The sequence below is a fragment of the Daucus carota genome, chromosome 1, assembly GCF_001625215.2.
Source record: "Daucus carota subsp. sativus chromosome 1, DH1 v3.0, whole genome shotgun sequence".
NCBI classification, from domain to species: Eukaryota; Viridiplantae; Streptophyta; class Magnoliopsida; order Apiales; family Apiaceae; genus Daucus; species Daucus carota.
Genome location: NC_030381.2, coordinates 8,343,873 through 8,362,976, shown reverse-complemented (window position 1 = coordinate 8,362,976; position 19,104 = coordinate 8,343,873). Strand labels below are relative to the sequence as shown.

Below are 19,104 nucleotides of genomic sequence, written 5' to 3'. Positions count from 1 at the left end.
ATTCGTGTGTTGATATTTTACAAATAGTTTCTACACATTTGCTGTCTACTAATAGCTCAACTCTTTGTAGGTGTCGCTCATTTATCAAACTATCCTGCAACAAGGGTTTTTATCAACCCAGAACACTATAATGTGGATCGGCTAAAAAAGAGGTGAATTTTTTATTAAATACTTTGGTTATTCTTCCGTAAAAATTTGGTAACCTTCTCTAACCAACTTGCTATCAATTATAAAATAATATTAGTTTGACAGAAGAAAAAAAAAGTTCCAGATGTCGTGTTTATGCCAAATCAACCAAAACCAGCTGAGTTAACTAAGAAACTACTGAAGGTGAAAGAGATAAAAAATCTTCCGAAGGATTTTGAAGAGGTAGTTTCACATTTTGTTGTGGAAATACCACATAATTTAAAATGGACTTATTTAACTTTGGAATTTTTTCTGTTAGGGTATAATATATTGTGAGGTCACAGTGAAGAGATTCATGGACAAATCAAGTTGGTACTTCAGGAAATGTACAGGTTGTGATTTAGAGCTAGAAGTTCAAGATGCAAAATTCAAATGCTTACGTGATGGTGGTTGCGGAAGGATTTACCCTTATCCTGAGAAGAGGTTTCATGGTTTCATTATTTATTATACAAGTTTAGTGTATATGAAATCTCTAAGCTGCTTTGCTAAACAGACTCAAATCCACTTGCAATTAGATTCCGAGTAGGCACTCTATGCTCTGATGAAACTGGATCAATTACTATTATCTTCCCAGACAACGAAATCACGAGAATGATTGACAAAACTGTTATTGACATGCATGCTGAATGTGCTGATGTAGGTTATCTTGCTTTTTTACTTGACACGAAAATATGTTCGCTTCCTAACCTACTCTTTGATATTTACTACAGGAAGCGGAGGAGGAGAAATTTCCAGAAATACTCAATTTCCTTCTCAAATAGAAATATACCATAAGCCTTGATCTGAACAAGGAGAATATTGAAAAAGGTTGTACGGTATATAATGCCAAACAAATTGTGGACACGCATGAAAAAGGTGACAGCTTTGATCCAAACAAGGCCACAGTTGTTGATGTGGAAGACGTTTCAATGCAGAACGTATGTTATTTTCCCGTTATTCTATAGTTCATTACAAAATATTCAATGGCATGACAAAATTATTTTCTTCCAGGTTACTGAAACGGATGCTACTGCCAATCAAACACCGAACACCGGATATTCAACCAACATGAAGTCCAGAGCACGCAAGATAACTGAAGCGTTGGAGTACAATCAAACTGAAACTGCAACTGCAACAATCCCTCCACTGAAAAATATCAAAATTGAAAAGGCAAGCTTAATTGATCTACAACTTAGCTCAGCATTTTTAGATGGCATCATTTTTTACATTTGTCAACTTATAATGCAGGTCTCTAAATGAATGACTCGGTTGCCAACTAGCATTGCAGCATTTTAATTCAGACAAGGACTTTTGTATTATTACTATTATTGCAAGCTTTGTTGCTGAAACAATATTTCTGAACATTTCATTTTCTGCTTGCATATTAAGATTTGTAACTGCACTAAACAGTTTTTTGCTTTATGATATGCTGCACTGTACTTGACTGATTTGTTATCTATTTAGATAAGATAATTTACTCCTTAATTAAATGCTATTATTGTTTGTTGTAAACATTTACTCACTTTCTGTACATTACCGACTATATATAAACAAACACTGTAATACAATTTACTCTTCAAGAAGAGGACATACAATGGCCACTGCACAGTATCAAACACTTGACAAGCTTAAAGCTGGAGTTGATGAGTACAAGATCAAAGTTCGAGTTATTCGCTTATGGAGAGGCTCAACAAGAACCGGTGAGGAGTTCAAAAATTTCAACTTGATTCTCCTTGACCACAAGGTTTGTATCTCACGTTTTAGTTCTTTTGTAAGATCAGAATAGTAAGCAACAACTTGAACAGCATTTTGTAATGCAGGGTCAAAGGATTCATGCCTTTGTTCCGACAAAATGTGTAGAGGAGATTTATAGCCAGATAATTGTTGGAAGAGTCTTCAGCATCAAGCAATTTATGGTGCAGAAATACAGCCAGACAGAGAAGTTTAGAGTGGTGAGAAACGAGAGTCAGCTGATTTTCAGTAAAGACACCATCATCCAAGAGCAAGCAGATGATGGTGTTACCATCCCACAGGAAGCTTTTGATTTCTACGATCATAGCCAACTGATAGAACTTTCAAATCAAACCACTTACCTGGCAGGTATTTTCAATTTAGTTGTTTTATACTAATAACCATTCTGTAAACATTTATACAAACAGAAAATACTTCTGCAGATGTTGTAGGAATCAAAAAAGATTATGATCAGATAAGAGATCTAAAGAACAAGCATTGTCAAGATCAGAAAAAAACAAAGTTGGTTATCACTGATGGGAGGTAATAGTAAAAGAATTCTCTCCTTATCCTTTGAAGCATCCAAAAACTTATTCCATGAATTGTTTTTGCTGTAGTTCAAATATTAACGTAACCTTCTGGGATAAGTTTGGTGAATCCTTTGACAAGTCAATGAAGAATCCTTTAGACAAACCAGTTATTATAATTTTATCAAGATGCAAAGTCGGGAAATGGAATGGTAATTTTTTGGCTACAAAAATATTCATATGCAATATACAATTTATGCGAAACTAATTCAAAAAATTTTGCTTCAAGGCGAGGTCGATTTATCATTACGCAACCAAAGTTTACCTCAACTACAAGCATCACAGCGTAGTGCACCTACGGAAATTGTTAGTCAAATCATATTTTTTGCTAATTTATCTCCTGTTAAATGCATTTTTCAGTACACTTTCTGTTCAAAACTAACTAACTGAAATAGGTTGGCGAATGAGGAGTTTGCAAAAAAGGCATTAGGCAAAAACAATGTTAAAACCATACACAAGATCAATGTTGATGAGCTGAAGAAACTTGGAAAAAATGCTATTGAGGTAAACATAACTTTTCAGTCATGATTTGTCTTTTTCAAGTTTTTTTTAATCAGAACAATATATGCAGGGATTATTCATGCTACACGTGACAATCAAAAGCATTGACCCAACCTTTGGATGGTTTTACAATGCATGCACAAGCTGTGAGAAGGAAACGAAGATGGAAAATCCGTGTCCAATTTGTGAGAGCTGCAATCGCTATGTTCCTTATCCAGATCAGAAGTACTTTTCTATCCTCAACGACTTTAATTGGATATGAACATTTGAACTGAATTATTTACTCTTTCCAGGTTCAGATTTCATGTCATTGCAGAGGATATGACTGGAAAGGTTCAAGTTGTCTTGGGACATAGGGAGGCACGTACAATTATTAGAAAAAGATGTTTACATTTGGCTGATGAGGTATTCTAAGTAGGCAGCATATTTTCTTATGTTTATTTGTCAGTGCTTAACAGAGAGTCATGTACAGATGTTCACTGAGGAAGGATTGTCGAAAACTTTGCTAAGTATTGTCGACAAAGACTACAGCTTAGTAATCCAAGTGAGGGAAATGAATGTCGTAAACAATTTCAATGTTTACCGGGCCAATAACATATGCAAAGGCTTTGTTGGCCTTCCAGGTGCCACAAATCAGAGTGCTAACGCCAAAGATGCACAAACTTCCCAGGTCTTGCATTGTTGCCCAGAAAACAATCAATTTTATTCACTATCCTTTACTAATTTGCATAATTTTTCCATTTGTAACAGCCAACAACTTCAACCTACAATGCTGGAGGTCTCTCGGACATCGACTTAGCCAGCAACTGAAACAAGCGACGCAGTGTTTGAAAACCTACATTTTGCTATTATCCTAAACAAAAGCTCTGAACTCATGTTCTTTTGGTCTAACTAAAGCAACTGTGAAATGCTTTTGTTCATTTTGACTGAGCAAGCTATGTAACTATATTTTCAACTATGTAACTCTTTCTTATCAGCAATGTAACATATAAGTAACAACCAAGCTGAATGCTCCAACCTTCGTTCCATAAAAAATTAAGAAGAAAACAAAGTTTAAAATGAAAAAGCCCAGCAGAGCGGGCTTAAATACTAGTATACATAACACCCTTGGAGTGCCTTCTATAACTTTCTTTATTTTTCTGCGTCATAGAACTTTACCAAGTCCTACTACACATAGGATTTCTGTTTTAAGTCCTGTTCCCAGCTATCATCGGGATTATAATATATTTTAACACATTTAACTCTTTTATTCGCTGAGTAAAATACTCACTTGGATCATCTAGCTCATAAATGATTATTTTTACTACCGTTGAAATTTGAAAAGTGCTGAACATGTTGGAAAAAAAGATATTTATAATAACATGTACATCTAACAATCGAAAAATAATTTCATTTAAAAGATTCGGGATCAGGAACGTTGTGTTTTATCTCTAAAATTTTAAAGACAGTGCAGCAGATGGGGCTCTCTATAGTACAAACTCTAAATACTTGATGATGAGAAGCTCTTAGTAATGAAATCAATCTTTTCACTCTCCATCTCATCAAATTAAATCAAACATATTCGGCGACAGTGCAGAGACAGGCTAAACATACTTTGGAAATTTACACCAGTTATTTCTGTCCAATTATTTCAAGAAAAGTCGTATTATTTTCCTTAAATTCATTAGAGTTGGTTAAGAAATCTTTAGATTACAATGACTTTTGAACTGCTCCCCTTGCGTATTCTTCAGATAACATGCAATTGCTAAATTTGTAGTGGGTTCAATTTGGGTTGTGTGTTTTACTATTCTCTATTTACATGCATTTTGCTAAACATTTTACACTTCTACCTCTATTGTTTCTCGTTTAATCTTGTTCACAATTTTTCATTTCATTCTCCCCGCCAAACGATTCCAAATAAGCTACTGCTATTGGCAGACAGGCCTGAGTTCTGTAATGTTCACCAATCTCGCAGGTTGCCCCTATTTTCCTAGGAAACTATTTCTTATCTTTTCTTTTTATTTACAATCATCCTCCTCCATATTTGGTAGAAGCTCATATCAGAACTTTGAAATCATGTAAATTTCAAATATTTTTTTTTTATTTTGGTCAGGCACTTATGTTCTGAATAACTCAAGCTATACAAACAAGTTGATGGAACGCTAGCAGCAGAAGCAACAGATTTTCCAGATATGACATGTTAATTAGTCTGCCTGCTGTGAGCCGCGTTGCTATAGATTCATCAGGACCAGCATTAGCATGGTGAATTGCATTCTGCAAATCCGGAAATGGATTCGAGGCAGAACCATTTTGTGGGGGAGAATGTGGTGAACTTTCGCTGCTGTCATCATCGCCGCCTGCCAATAATGATAATTAACTGATCACACGATCACCACCAATATATAAATAATATATTAAGCAGAACACTAAGAACAAGGCTCTTGTCAGCAAGAACAAGGCTTCCAGCTAATATCAATATTAAAAAAAAAAAATTACAAAGACATACAGTAAACTGAAAATAAAAGAACGAATGAAGCTTATATAAACATAAGAACTTCTCTACTCACAATCGGATGGAGACCATCCCAATTTAAGATTCTCTCTGTCAAACACCATCCGGTATCCTCTCAGGTAATTTTCTGCATATAGAATTTTGTTGCAGAGTAATCAATAATGAGTAGCCAACACTGTTAACTCTTCTTTAAGCAAAGTCCTACATGCATTAGCAGTATACTAAATTAATTCCGCCCCCTGTAGAGGGGTAAAACTACAAATGTAAATAGCTAAGTCTTGCTTACGTCCAATTAAAGCAACATTTGAATCTGTGGGGTGAATGGCTAAACAAAATCCAGATATTCCCTGCAAAATAAAGTTAAATTATATGCATAAAATGAATTACTTTTGAACATGAACAGAGCTCCAGTAGATAAACAATACAATAGTCAAGTATATAATGAAGATTGTAGCTGCAGTCATTACTTTGTTGTAGTCGTCGAATTAAGAATAACTAGCTTCACATCCCGTGCACTGGTAGGGACAATAAATTAATCTTTCTGGAAAGAGAACATATTTTATATCCAATGTGGCAATCTGGCTTCACTTGCTTCATATAGGCAACATATGACTTAACTTCTACCCAATGTGGCAATGTCATCCTATTAACCTATTAGGTCCACTTGCTTCATATACACTACATATAGTATGACTCTTGCATGTCCGTTCCTTCTATAACAATTAGTCTACTTCCTTCAGTCAGGACTATACTCCCAATATAGTAAGGTCCACGTTTTTTATTCATCAACCACGACCAAAACATTTGACCATGATGCATATCATTGGTGTGTTCCTCTTCAGTAGAGAAACTTCCCAACTTGGCAAAATATATACATAGAAGTTTTCCTAGTTATTTTTCGAAGGCCTCGTTCTCTTCAGGATAAAGTGATGCATATCATTGGTGTGTTCCTCTTCAATAAAGAAACTTCCCAAATTGGCAAATATATACATAGAAGTTTTCCTAGTTATTTGTCGAAGGCCTCATTCTCTTCAGGATAAAGTAACCCGATAAATCAACATGACAGTGGATTTCAACTCGAGCATACTCATTTTGTTTTCAAAGAAAAAATATTTAGATATGATTCTTTCAAATAAAACTAGTAATCTCATTTCCTTATAGTTCTAATTTTATTTTTATACGTTTAAGTAACAATGTGACAATTAAATCTTTCTTATGGCGCTAATTAATGAGAAGTTAAAAACTACCAAATTTTATAGTTCCATGCTTGAAAACTAATGGGTTTAGGCCTTGCTCCCGAGTTTTTTTAGGAGAGAAAGCAAGTGAATTTAAGTGAAAGCAAGTGTGCTTTCACTTTCATCCCACTTTTGGAGTGAAAGTTTTGGAGTGAAATTATGCTATATTTGCACTCACTTTCACTTGCTTTCGTCCCTTTAAAGAACTCGGGAGCACGAATAGGAGTGAAAGTTAGTTTACTTTACTTCCTCTTCACTTGCTTTCCTCCTTGTTTAAAACTCGGGAGCAGGGTGTTGCATTCAGCAAAAGCTACCAATATAAAGTGCCACATGACATGTGAAGCATAATCCAAAAGTAGTTAAATAAAACATGTGATATTACTAGAGGTAATTTTGGCCTTAATTTCTGGAGGCAACAGAATATTGTTTAGTATAGACTATAGAGAACAATAACACCAAGGAGTCTGCAAAACGAGAAGATAATTTACCGCATCTGTCAACATTTCTGCCATCATTAGAACTTTCTAGCATTACGGATACAGGAAAAATAAATAAAAAGAATGTTAAAATAGAAATAGTATATCCTTTTATTAGTGTTCACCATATCTTATTCCGTAAATTAAGCTCAATCTCAAAGTCTAAGTGACACGTGTTGGTAAATTATACATGTGATATTATATATATATAATTGCGCAGAAAGACTAGAACCTTAATGACAATTAGCGCACACATGCATATTAGGTTCATAAATGCCATATATATGTACTTATTACACTTTCTAGTTTAAGTAATTTCTTTGAAACTTTTAGTCTTTCATATGAAGTCTAAAGGTGAAGAAAAACACATGATGGCACTTTGCTCAACAAATTATGAGGATAAGAATGGACTGGAAATAATACAAAGTAATATACATGATATCAAACACACCTAAGATCAAGTAATAGGGTTACCAACCTGATCATCAAATATGTCAATAACGGGAGTATGAACAACAAAGGTGTTATTCTTGCCAAACTTAAGTACCACAGACGGGACCTTCGACGACCTACTAGAACTGTGAAGTCCGTCAATGAACAATCATACTATAGTATTATCAGCAAATCTACCAACCCTAAAAGAGGGGGAGGGGGAATAAAAAAAAGGTTATATCTTTGGCCTCCAGTAGCTACCTGCCGTTGTAGCAATACTCCCAAGGATCATTACTGATTTTGGTTGAATTTATTTGCCTATCAAACTACAAGAATAATTACACATTAGAAATGATGAAAGCATATCTACATCAAAAATTTCAGCAGCAGAGGAGTAAGCTGGTACCTCCTTGACAACTATTTCATACACATCACTAGGAAAATGTGTAAATGATGTACCACAATCGATTAGTGCTTTAAAGTTTGTTTGATTAAGACATGAATCCCCAATACAACATGCCTCCACACCAGTGATATAGGTTGTACTGTTAAGTGACGCAAAACATATCAAAATAACTAACCACAAAAATCCCCACAAGAAAGTTGAATCTTCAAAAGGTAGAAGTAAATGAATCACTCGAAATCCAAGAGATGATAACATACAATTTTCCATCTAAGGGGAGAAGCGATGTTGTTTGCTGGGTAGAAGGTCCCTGGTCCCCAAGATATATTTTGCCTGAATAATGCTCACTGAAACATAGAGAGAATGAGTTCTTAATAACCCCCGCTTTCGCAAGAAAACTAGGAACTGAAATTTCTCTTACTCCCAGGCCCAGAAGACCATCAGGAGCTATCCCATCCAGGAATTCACCACCTTGCCTTTTACCACATCTGTAATACCAGACCGGTGGAAATTAAAATTTAATATGGCAACTAGGGTAAAATATCACTTATATTGGACTTTATAACATGTGATGTACACAGAATTATAATCTCATATAACAGATCAAATCAGGAAACCGTACCCTATAATAACTGGCGAACGAACGTAGTGGTTTAATGCCTCTGCTCTGCGTGATACAAGATGTATAACGTCTTCAACCAGCAACCCGGAACTTGATACGTTTTCTGATAGGTACGTAACATTGTAGGGGCATTGGGACTTTGGATTTCCGCAACTTGTACCCAGTTCACATAACTTGTGAGTACAAGGTAATATCTTTCCACTGCTTGAGCTAGATGGATTGTACATATGAAGATCCCTATCCTGCACAATAGATGCCCCAAATACCATGGAGCACCTGCCATATCAATTATTGGAAAAGTGCTTAAAAGCTACCACTGCCTAGCAATGTACCGACATTGTCCTTGCGTTAAAAGGGTTCACAAGTACATATAATCATTACTTCACTACACTAAAAAGAGAAAGCTTACTATTTCTTAGCCACAAATGTGTTTGATAAATCAAATAAAAATGCTGGATGATCAAATGCTACTGAATCATATCTTCTGTAAAATAATTTCTACCGTTAAAAATAGTTAGATATAATATTAAATATAGCATTATCATGTCATCGCAATAATGAAAGGTGGAACTGGTGTAAATTTATTTTATTAGAGTTAACTCTGATGAAAAGTGGATAATCATGAATATAGTTGTAAGTAAAATAACTAATCGGGTCCTGGTAACAATATTGTATGAAGTTATGTCATTCCAAACAATTTTGCCTGTAACAATTGGTATACCTTCAAATTTATCACATACTATCGACAGGGTCTTCCTTATTGAGGAAACAAACAGATGCTACTGCCAGGAGAAATCAGTAAATTGATAAAGTTTGAGTCTGACCTCCTAAGGATGATTGATAAAGTATCTGTTTGACCTCCTTGAGGATGTATTTGTTATGTTACATTCACTAAGAGATCTAGAGCAATTAGGTAATTTAGGTTATTTCCTTCGAGAGCTCAAGGCCCAGCCTCATCTGCTCAAGAAGGTAAGCACACAGCCCCCATAGATTCCAGGGCAACAACAAGTTATATAACAATTTCCAGGATGAATATAAGAAATATTGCAGAAGCGATTTTTATTTCCTATGAGAAGACTTTAAATTCCACTGAAAAGCAGTTCACTAGCTACCAATGTAATGCTAACTACTATGAATATCTATTTCAATTAGGAGGTTTTGGATATGTATTATATATTCACATCCAACTACCAAAAGATTAGTTCAAGTGTTCAACTAAGGATGCACCTAAAATCACTATATTAGTATTCATGATAGAAAATAAGAGATACAAACACGGAAACTAACAGTTAGAGGAATTTCTGTTTATTAATCTAGTGTGCATGTAAAATTTTAAGTATAAATATGTAGCTATGTCATGTAGAGTATTAGACCAAGGTATATATTACTGTATAGGTAACTTCCTAAAATTCACATAAAAAATTGTAATGCTGACAAAATTTACAATTAAGATATGCTACCATACCAGATCATAGAAACTGGCAGATAGAGGAGCACATTGTACACATTCACAAGGAACCCAAGATAGATCGCTTCCTGTGTCCAGTGCAACTAAGAAAGAAACAGCTGGCATTCCTATATCAATCCAGGTGTAATGTAACCTGGATATATTAATAGCGAAATCACAATTTTAAGTCTCCTAAATTGAAGTAACGAAAAAATTTAAAAAGAAAAATCTAGTGCTGAAAATGCTACCGCATTTGCCTGTTCCTATAAAATTGACAAAATTTTAAGTTCTCTCATTTCCATTGAAGGTAAGCAGCCACAATTTTTAAAGAAAATGTTAGCACATTGACCCATTTATATATAACAATCAGACATATTTCTTCTTTTCCTAAAAGGTATGCAATGTCTACCTTTAAATAATCATGACTGATATATTTGCGAAAAATGATTTTATCAAAACTATAGTCTAGGAACTATAAGTGGCATCTATGTAGACCTACAAAATGGAAGATTTACATAGATGTCATGTAACAGAGGTTGAGCTTACAAATATACAATTTAAAATTCATATTATGATGTTGCTGGGATGTCTTATGGCAGTTTCGCAATCAACTAACACCTTTTTGAATATTTTTTTGCCTCGCTGAAAAGATCTGTTCCAAAAAATTTAGTAATATAGACCAACATATGGCAGTTTGCAATTTAAAATATTTTAACAAAAAACTATTTCAACTCAAAGCTATCCAAAGTATATATATCTTCTTGCATTCTTTAAAACTTTCAAAGTCTCCTATTATCACCCCAGAAATGTTGCATATGTCAGCATGTCACTGGGCAGGACACAAACCAAAACATAACAAGACCGATACTAAGAGATATAAATTTGTATTTCTTGCTCTTAAAAGTTGTGTTTGTGTTAAACTGGAGATATTCATAGCCTTGGAATGGAAGGGTAGTCTACAGATTCCTAGATTTCTGTAAATCAGTTGAAGGCTATTGGTGTTTGGTAGGTTGTCAACGAGAATGGTCTGGTGGCACAGACTATTTGCATTTACAACCACCGGTGGTCTGCTCACAAGACTTGCACCTAGGGCCCTTGAATTTCAAGATCATCTATATATAACCTTAGCCCCGACACTGCTACCAATCCGCCAATCCGCCATACCCTTCAAGTTTCGTACTTGAATTTTCCGACTTGATACGGCATGCTACATGTTTGTGGTGAAGATAGGAGAAGGATGTTGAATGTTACCGGGGTGATAACAGAGAAACTTATCTAGTTGCTTGATATTAATGAAAATAAAATCAAATCTACTAAAAGCAACAATAAAATAGCATTATTTGTATACATTTCAACTGGGTTAAATGGCTTAAACATAATTGAACTCATAACTAACTTGCAAGTGGGTCACTGAACTGAAAAAGCTTGCGATCGCCTAATAGAAGTTTTTATAACTTGAAATCGACTGACTACACACAATATTAATTGCATGTCTGTTAAGTAGGGTTGACTTTTAGCGGAGCCCCGTTAATTTCTGCCACATGTACCGCCACGTGTTAAAAATGACCCGAAAAGCCAATTACCCGATCCACCGATATAACCCGCCTTTCAAAACCCGATCCATTCCTATAACCTAACCCGATACATATATCGGGTTATATCATATCATCATATCAAAATCGATTAACACCACTGCTGCGATTCAGGGAGACATACCGGCGACTCTGTGAGAATGAAGAAAAAACGCGGCGGCAAAGGCAAGAAGACAAGATCTTCCACCGAATCACAGTAAGTAATCGATTTCCTTTTTAAGATTAGGGTTTAGTTAGGGTTCAATTAATTCATTTCCTTTTCAAGATTAGGGTTCAACTAAATCGTTTAATTAAATAGTTCTCCTCTCTAAATTCTACAGGAAGAAGCTATATACGGTGAGAGTGTTTTATGGCGGCTGCTTCCAACACATCCCTGTGTTTAGCTACAGCAGCAACACACACAAAACCTACACTGACATTGACTTGGAGGCTTGTAGTGTTGAAGATTTGGAGGCTGAGATACATACCCAGCTACCGACTTTTGGTTCGTTGTACTTCAAGCGTAGGGTATGTGGTATTCGACTCTTGTCTGATTCGACTATAGCTGAAATGGTAGAGCTTAGTAGGTCTGATTATGTTTGTGAATTATTTGAGTACCGCCCTAATATACCTGAATGGGATGATGGTAATGATAATTTAGATGAAAATGACTATGACTATGATTTAGATGGAAATGACAATGACTGTGATGTTGATGAAAATAATAATGCTAGTGCTGGTGATAATGACTCTGGTAGGGAGGATAGTGACTGCCATAGCCACAGTGATGAAGAGTATGGGGAAATTTTAAAGATGAGTCGATTAGAAAAAGATAAAATGGATGAGCAAAGGATGGAGGAAGATTTAGAGAGTTTAGGGAGTGATAGTGACTCTGATAGTTCTTATGAGAGTGGGAATTTAGATGATATTAGTAGTGAGGAATCAGATGATGAAGTTTGTTATGCAGCCCCCCCTGTTCTTAAAAAGGGGAAGGGTGTTGGTGAATTGTTTAATCCTAAAACAAAAGCAAAAGATATTAAGTGGAAGGTTGGTTTAATATTTACAGATAAGAAACAATTTAAAGAGGCTGTGAGGGCTAGTTCAATGGAATCTGGTAGGCCCTACAAATACACTGTTGATGATAAAAAAAGAATGCAGCTGGGATGTGCTAAAGGGTGCCCTTTTAAGATGTGGGCCACCTTCATTGAAAGCAACCAAACTTGGCAGATAAAAACACTAGTAGATGAACATAACTGCATTTGGAATTTCAACTTAAATTTAGCTTAATTAGTTTCTAGCTTAACAGTTTTCTATATAAGACCTACTGCTCAAATACACCATCTTAGGCTACAAACCATTAAATTCACTAAAAACCACACAGATGCACTAGAAATAGAAATGTCTCAGTTTTTTTTAAGAAATTATCATAGAAAAGCTTTATCATAATGAAATGTAAATGTGTTAATTACAGAAAGCTTGTATCCTGATAGATATATATATTTGTACTACAAACACAATGTTATTTATACGTTTTATTTTCCAAAGCTATATATTTTTTGTGCATCATATTATATATTAGCATCAAATCAACTTAAAAAATAACAAATAAAGAGTAAAAAATAACAACATTTGAATACAGGGTCGCGCTCTATGGAGAACAGTTTTGAGCGTTGCTGCATAACAATACAACATTCAAAGAGCGAAAAATCTCCAAAACAATTGTTCTGCACTTTTTGAGAAGTGCGGAACAACCGTTCTCAGAAATACTTGAATCACTGCCTTGAATACATTCAAATTTCATTTTAATAAATTTCAAAAAAATCAACTTGAATTAGTTTAAGACTTATATCACATGCTTACTTTTTTTTTTTTTTTTTTTGCTAAATTTATATCACATGCTTACTTACTAGTATTACTTACAACTAAACTACATACAAATATATCTTTCAAAATTCAAAATTACTAAAAATTCAAAAAGAAAATATTTAATAACAGCTGATATAAATTAATTAAAATTTACCATCCGAAGGCATTTCCGAGATTTTGGGTATCACTTCCGTCGACCGGAAACACGACGGAAGAATCGGAGACGAGCTTCATCATGTTGTTGCGTCTCCAAGCATCATTAGCTGCCAACATCTTGTAATAAGCAAGAGTACCTTTCTTGGGCCACTGAGCAGCGCTTTTGACGGGCCCAAACGCCTTGAGCTCGTCGGAGAATCGGTGCAGTAGCTCAAAAGAATACATGGCGGACGCGGCGGAGTGGAGAAAGAAGAAGAGTGAGATTAGAGTGAGCTTTGTTGCCATTGATGATTGTTGACAAGGACTAGGGGTTTGTGAGATTAAAGAGAGTGTGTGTATAAAAGGGGAGGGAGAGGGGGAGGGGGAGGGGAAGAAGCGCCACGTGTGGTGGGCCAGGAGATCTACGTGGAGGGGATGGTGAGGCGTGGGGAAGTGTGGTGCTGACACGACTGCATTCCAGCTGGACAAAAAAAGGGGAGAATAAGAAAATAGGACGCATGTCCTTTCTTTATGTAATTAAACATACACATTCCAATTGGGTTTTATATCAAAGTGCCCACCAAACTCATTAAAATATATCAAGTATCTGTCCGATCTTCATATATCACCCTGTGTCACCTTGTTAACTTTCCGCTAATCTTTTACATTAGTATTTGTTCTAATAATTTTCGGAGTGAGCCAGAGTCGAACCCGAGTGTACGAGGACAACAGAGGATAAGTCCACCACTGAGCTATCCAATCGTGCTCTGATTTTACATGTTTTGAAAATGGGTACTTAATTAAAAGAGTTAAATGCAATATGTGTACATAAAGTATGCTTCATATGCACTTTGTGTACTTCAAGTAACAATTGAACACATTGTGTACCTCATATATACAATTTGGTGCAATATGTGTGTTGAGGTTGTTTTCCGTTGTCTTCGTCACTACACCTCCGTTAAGTAAAGCCTGCCGTACTCTCTTTTCTTCAACATATAGTCGGTATGTGGTTCCACACTGGAATTTAGATTTTAAATTTAAAATATTTATTTGTTTAATAAATAAAATTAGAATAATATTAAAACAAGATAAATTGGTAGAACTTACTTATTTGTCAATTTATTTTATTTTTATATTTGGTTTGGTAAAACTTAATGTTAGCTCTTAAATAAATGATGAATCAAATTTATTTTTATTATTATATTTTTTAATAAAGAAAATATGTTACTACTTTTTTTTAAGTAAAATATATTTTTTAATGTGTTCCAAAATAACAATTCTTTTTATTATATTTCTCACATAAAATTATAATTCTTATTATTATAATTTTCAATTAGCGGCAACATCAGATGTCCTGCAATCCTTTCAACAGCCCAGTTTCACCACAAAGTTTACCCATGTTCTTAGGAGTGACTGACCCCATGACATTTGGCTGACTTGTTTACATTATTACTTTTCCGTTAGGGGTGCCCATGGGTTATCAAAACCCGCCCAAACCGATCTAACCGACCCAACCCGACTCTAAACCAACCCGGAAATATTTAACCCGAATTTTGATTGGGTTGAAAATTATTAAAACCGATTTAAATGGGTTGGGTTAGGATTTTTCCCATAACCCGCCCATTCTAACCCGACCCGCATATTTTATTTGTTTTTACTGAAACAATTTTAGGTGTCTTTCTATCTAAACTAATATTATATCACATATTACTTAAATTCATAATAAATGCGTGAAACGATTTCTAGTTTGAACGAATCATGAGTTCCGCTCAATAAGAACTAAGCTATTGGCAAACAAACTCGATAATGAGCTCAACTTGTCTTGAAAAAACTGTGAAGCTTAATAAGAACTAAGCTATTGGCAAACAAATTCGATAATGAGCTCAATTTGTCTTGAAAAAATTGTGAAATTACAAAACTAAGCGAACTTACCTCACACTCATTTTCTAATAATTTATTCTACCCAACCCAAACCGACCCAAATCGAAATAAAATCTAACCGACCCAACCCGATGAAATTTAAACCGAACTTTAGTTGGGTTAAAAATTAAAAAAACCGAACTAAATGGGTCGGGTTAGGGTTCAACATATAACCCGCCCAACCCGACCCGCGGGCACCCCTATTTTCCGTATATATTTTATATTTATTTTTTCATATATATTTTATATTTAGCATTTCGTCATTAATAATATAATATAAAGCATGTTATAAACTAAAGAGATGCGTAAACCTAAATACTGACCAATTATACAATCAAATTTTTAATTATTTTGACTAAATATATAATTAAAAAACTATTAGAATTTGTTTGAAGTTAAAGATGCCTGTAACTGACCGAACTCGAATGAATCGTACTTTCCACGTTAACAAATAATAGTATAAAAAGTTGTAATATAATATTAAACGAAACCATTAAAGTATTTATAAATAATATTAACGTATTTTGATTGAAATATATCATTCGTTATTTATTAATGATTATGTATAATAATATTATATTTTTTATATATATGTTGCTGGTGTTATTTTTAGAAGATCATGTTTTTAATTAAAAAATCTACAAAAGATAATGTGTTTAGCTAAAAATGGTAATTGGTATGTTGCTCAATGTTATTTTTAGAAGGTTGTGTTTTTTTAGTTTAAAAATTTTAAACAAGGTAATATGTTGTAGTTAAAGAAGATAATTGATTATATAGATACGCTCACAATTCGACCTGAGTACTGACTAACTTTTAATATTTCGGCTTTAATAGTGTAGCATACATTTGCTTATAAAAAATGGTTAATTATTTGAAGACCTTATTAATTTAATTCATAATATAAAATCGTTCAAGATATTAAATAATATATTTGATATAAGATATAATAATTTATTTAAGATTGTGAGAAATAATAAGCATTAAAATTAACTTTTATGTGAGAAATATAATAATAATAATTATAATGTTATATGAGAAATATAATAATAAGAATTGTTATTTTGGAACACATAAAATAATATATTTTAATTGAGAAAAAAAGTAGTATATGTATTTTCTTATTAAAAATATAATAATAAAGAAATTTGACACATTATTCATTTAAGAGTTTAAATTAGGTTTTATTAAAACAATTATAAAAATAAACCAATATATGGATTTAGATCAATTTATTCTATATTGGGATTAATTTATTTCGATTTGTTAAACAAATAAATATTTTAAATTTTAAATCTAAGGATTAGAATCACATACTGAACAAAAGAGTACAACAGGGCTTTACTAACGGAGGTGCAGTAACGGAGCTAACGGAAAACATCATCAACACACACATTGCACCAAATTGGATATATTAGGTATACAATGTGTTCAATTGCTACTTGAGGTACACAAAGTGCACATGAAGCATACTTTAGATACACATACTTGACATCTCAACTAGCCTTCTCCAGGTGTGCGGTCGCTCGCCTCTCTTGTGGGGGTCTCCCTCCGTCTTTGGCACCCTCTCCTCCGACGATAGTCTGACCGCCTGACGCGAATAAGTTCCGCGGAACAATCACAGACCTTCTATCATCACGATGGCCTGACTGACTCTCTTCTTCAAAGGGCTGCTTCCCGGAACGATGTGTTCCGGGAACAAGAGACTCAAGTTGAGCGACTCGCTCTCTGAGCGCTTGCTGTTCTCTTGCTTCGTTTCTCAAGTAATGCAACTCCTTAAGTAACTCCTCGTTGCTTATGAATACCGGCGGCGAGTTGGAGATGGGGCGTCTCATGACGACAGGCTCCCCATCTGTTATGATGATCGCCCTGTCTTGGGGAGTGTTCCCGACCGGTGTGTTGTCGACGGGAGTGTTATTGCCTATCCCCGATCTAGGATCGGGGGGTTGGTTCCCGCCGGGCGTTGTCTCGCCGTGATTCGACATCTTTCTCCTTGATGGAAAATCTTGAACTAGCCCCTCCTTCTAGCGCCAATTTGTTAACGGAGAAAACTGGTAGGTTAACAAAGATGAGGTTCGCGGCGCGGATCAAGATTCTTGTTGGCGAGAATGCAGGGAGTGGTTGGTTGTTTGTTATGGAGGCGGCTGCAATTGTAAGCAAAGGGTTCTAGATTGCCAACTGGAATAGCTCTCAAGAATGATCGATGCCTACAATCTGCCTACATACCCCTATTTATAGGGGATCAAGCCGGTACGTAGTTCTTTCTCCTAAGAGACTCATATGGGCTGGGCCTCCCCTTCTAGAATCTTCTTCCCGAAAGGGGCCCAATACGATGAGGCCTAGCCCTTGGGCTTACCCCAAATGCACGGACACTACCCTACTCCCCGACAGGGACAACCCGCCAGACTACAGAGATAGGACCTCCCGGGATATGTCTTCTCTTCTATCCTCTACCTCCCAAGGAGGATAACTCCTTGGACTACAAGGTAGGGCCTTCATTATGTCAATAATAGGATTTACTTAGGTGTAAGGGCGTCCCCTTAAACATAAAGCATCTCCTGCTGCTCTTCTGCAATATGTTAAATGAACTTTCCCTAGCAAGAGGGCGCGCCTAATGATAGGGCGCGCCTTGTCTTTTAACAGGGCTTCCTTGAAGTTGCCTCAACCTCAGTTGTCATGGCCCAAATACATCCTTTTGTGGGCCTGGCCCATTGAGTGACTTCATAATTTAGCATATAACATCTATAATTCTTGTACTCTTTCAATTGCGACCGGTGACTCATCATAAGAGTTAGAAAATTCATACATAGTCTTTGATATGCAACTATGCAGGTTGTTATCGACACCTAATTCTTTGAAATGTTAGCTGAAGAAGGGAGTTTGCTTGGTTCAGTATTATGTTCAAGGTTCTTTCATCATAATAGCGTCGTATTTACAGTGTCTCCGAGCTCCGTCACACAGGCCAGGGGTACTGCATCCTTTACGGAGAGGCACTTAAGTTTGCTGATAAACGCTAATGACCAGAAAAGATATACGCCTAATATATACATACATGAGACCATGCCTGCAGTCTAGTCGAATGTACCAGTTGTTATGTGCCAACTCATCAAGGAATTACACGTCATTGTCCAGCACAGCACTTCCGTTAAAAAATTAATGTCAAGTTAACGGAATGATATATATTATTATTTAAGGGGCTTAAATGAGTCGTCGTGGAGATTGAGTAGGTACTTGATACATTTTAACGAGTTGGTGAGCATTTTGATATAAAACCCCATTCGAATTCCGCTCAGTCTTAATTTATATATCTATTTTTTTAAAAAAAGAAAAAATATTTCAGTTCACTTCAATTTCTAATACAAAATTATATTTTCAAAATCAATTCTACTTCATATATTTTCTAGATCAACCTCATTTTATCTGTTATGATCATTTGAAATAATTAATTTATAAACGGAGGGAGTATGTTCTTTTTAGAATCGGTTATTATCTTAAAACTAGCATAAAAGCCCATGCGAGGCACGG

The 19,104-nt window shown here is 35.2% G+C and overlaps 3 protein-coding genes and 1 long non-coding RNA gene across 4 annotated transcripts; 3 read left to right on the top strand and 1 right to left on the bottom strand.

Moving 5' to 3' along the window:
* LOC135150788 (uncharacterized) lies at positions 1-321 on the top strand. The gene is made up of 2 exons (XR_010289059.1): positions 1-152; positions 245-321. It is a non-coding gene; the product is annotated as an uncharacterized LOC135150788 (long non-coding RNA).
* A 128-nt stretch (positions 322-449) lies between these two features.
* On the top strand, positions 450-4,005 carry LOC135150787 (uncharacterized). Its single transcript, XM_064087911.1, has 12 exons — positions 450-609; positions 702-822; positions 897-1,103; positions 1,177-1,335; positions 1,414-1,909; positions 1,986-2,265; positions 2,340-2,439; positions 2,879-2,987; positions 3,055-3,209; positions 3,278-3,389; positions 3,457-3,654; positions 3,735-4,005. The coding sequence occupies exons 5-12, from the start codon at positions 1,655-1,657 to the stop codon at positions 3,792-3,794; spliced, it is 1,269 nt and encodes a 422-aa protein (XP_063943981.1). The 5' UTR covers positions 450-609; positions 702-822; positions 897-1,103; positions 1,177-1,335; positions 1,414-1,654; the 3' UTR covers positions 3,795-4,005.
* Positions 4,006-5,037: 1,032 nt separating this feature from the next.
* LOC108201132 (aspartic proteinase-like protein 1) lies at positions 5,038-14,102 on the bottom strand. The gene is made up of 10 exons (XM_017369437.2): positions 13,682-14,102; positions 10,109-10,244; positions 8,644-8,885; positions 8,282-8,509; positions 8,025-8,163; positions 7,880-7,944; positions 7,665-7,764; positions 5,762-5,822; positions 5,531-5,602; positions 5,038-5,320 (listed from the first exon to the last, which is right to left on the bottom strand). The coding sequence occupies exons 1-10, from the start codon at positions 13,966-13,968 to the stop codon at positions 5,097-5,099; spliced, it is 1,554 nt and encodes a 517-aa protein (XP_017224926.1). The 5' UTR covers positions 13,969-14,102; the 3' UTR covers positions 5,038-5,096.
* On the top strand, positions 11,741-13,031 carry LOC108201142 (uncharacterized). Its single transcript, XM_017369447.2, has 2 exons — positions 11,741-11,878; positions 12,003-13,031. The coding sequence occupies exons 1-2, from the start codon at positions 11,823-11,825 to the stop codon at positions 12,946-12,948; spliced, it is 1,002 nt and encodes a 333-aa protein (XP_017224936.2). The 5' UTR covers positions 11,741-11,822; the 3' UTR covers positions 12,949-13,031.
* Positions 14,103-19,104: the final 5,002 nt, after the last annotated feature.

What these genes read in the sequence shown, in the direction of transcription:
- LOC108201142 (XM_017369447.2), top strand. Translation starts at nt 11,823, where the DNA reads ATGAAGAAAAAACGCGGCGGCAAAGGCAAGAAGACAAGATCTTCCACC. An exon ending in AGATCTTCCACCGAATCACA is followed by an intron (nt 11,879 to 12,002) that starts GTAAGTAATCGA and finishes TAAATTCTACAG; the next exon opens with GAAGAAGCTATATACGGTGA.
- LOC135150787 (XM_064087911.1), top strand. Translation starts at nt 1,655, where the DNA reads ATGCTATTATTGTTTGTTGTAAACATTTACTCACTTTCTGTACATTAC. An exon ending in TTGGAAAAAATGCTATTGAG is followed by an intron (nt 2,988 to 3,054) that starts GTAAACATAACT and finishes CAATATATGCAG; the next exon opens with GGATTATTCATGCTACACGT. An exon ending in GTTTACATTTGGCTGATGAG is followed by an intron (nt 3,390 to 3,456) that starts GTATTCTAAGTA and finishes AGTCATGTACAG; the next exon opens with ATGTTCACTGAGGAAGGATT.
- LOC108201132 (XM_017369437.2), bottom strand. Translation starts at nt 13,968, where the DNA reads ATGGCAACAAAGCTCACTCTAATCTCACTCTTCTTCTTTCTCCACTCC. An exon ending in GAGTATTGCTACAACGGCAG is followed by an intron (nt 7,765 to 7,879) that starts GTAGCTACTGGA and finishes CGGACTTCACAG; the next exon opens with TTCTAGTAGGTCGTCGAAGG. An exon ending in TTGACATATTTGATGATCAG is followed by an intron (nt 5,823 to 7,664) that starts GTTGGTAACCCT and finishes TTTATTTTGCAG; the next exon opens with GGAATATCTGGATTTTGTTT.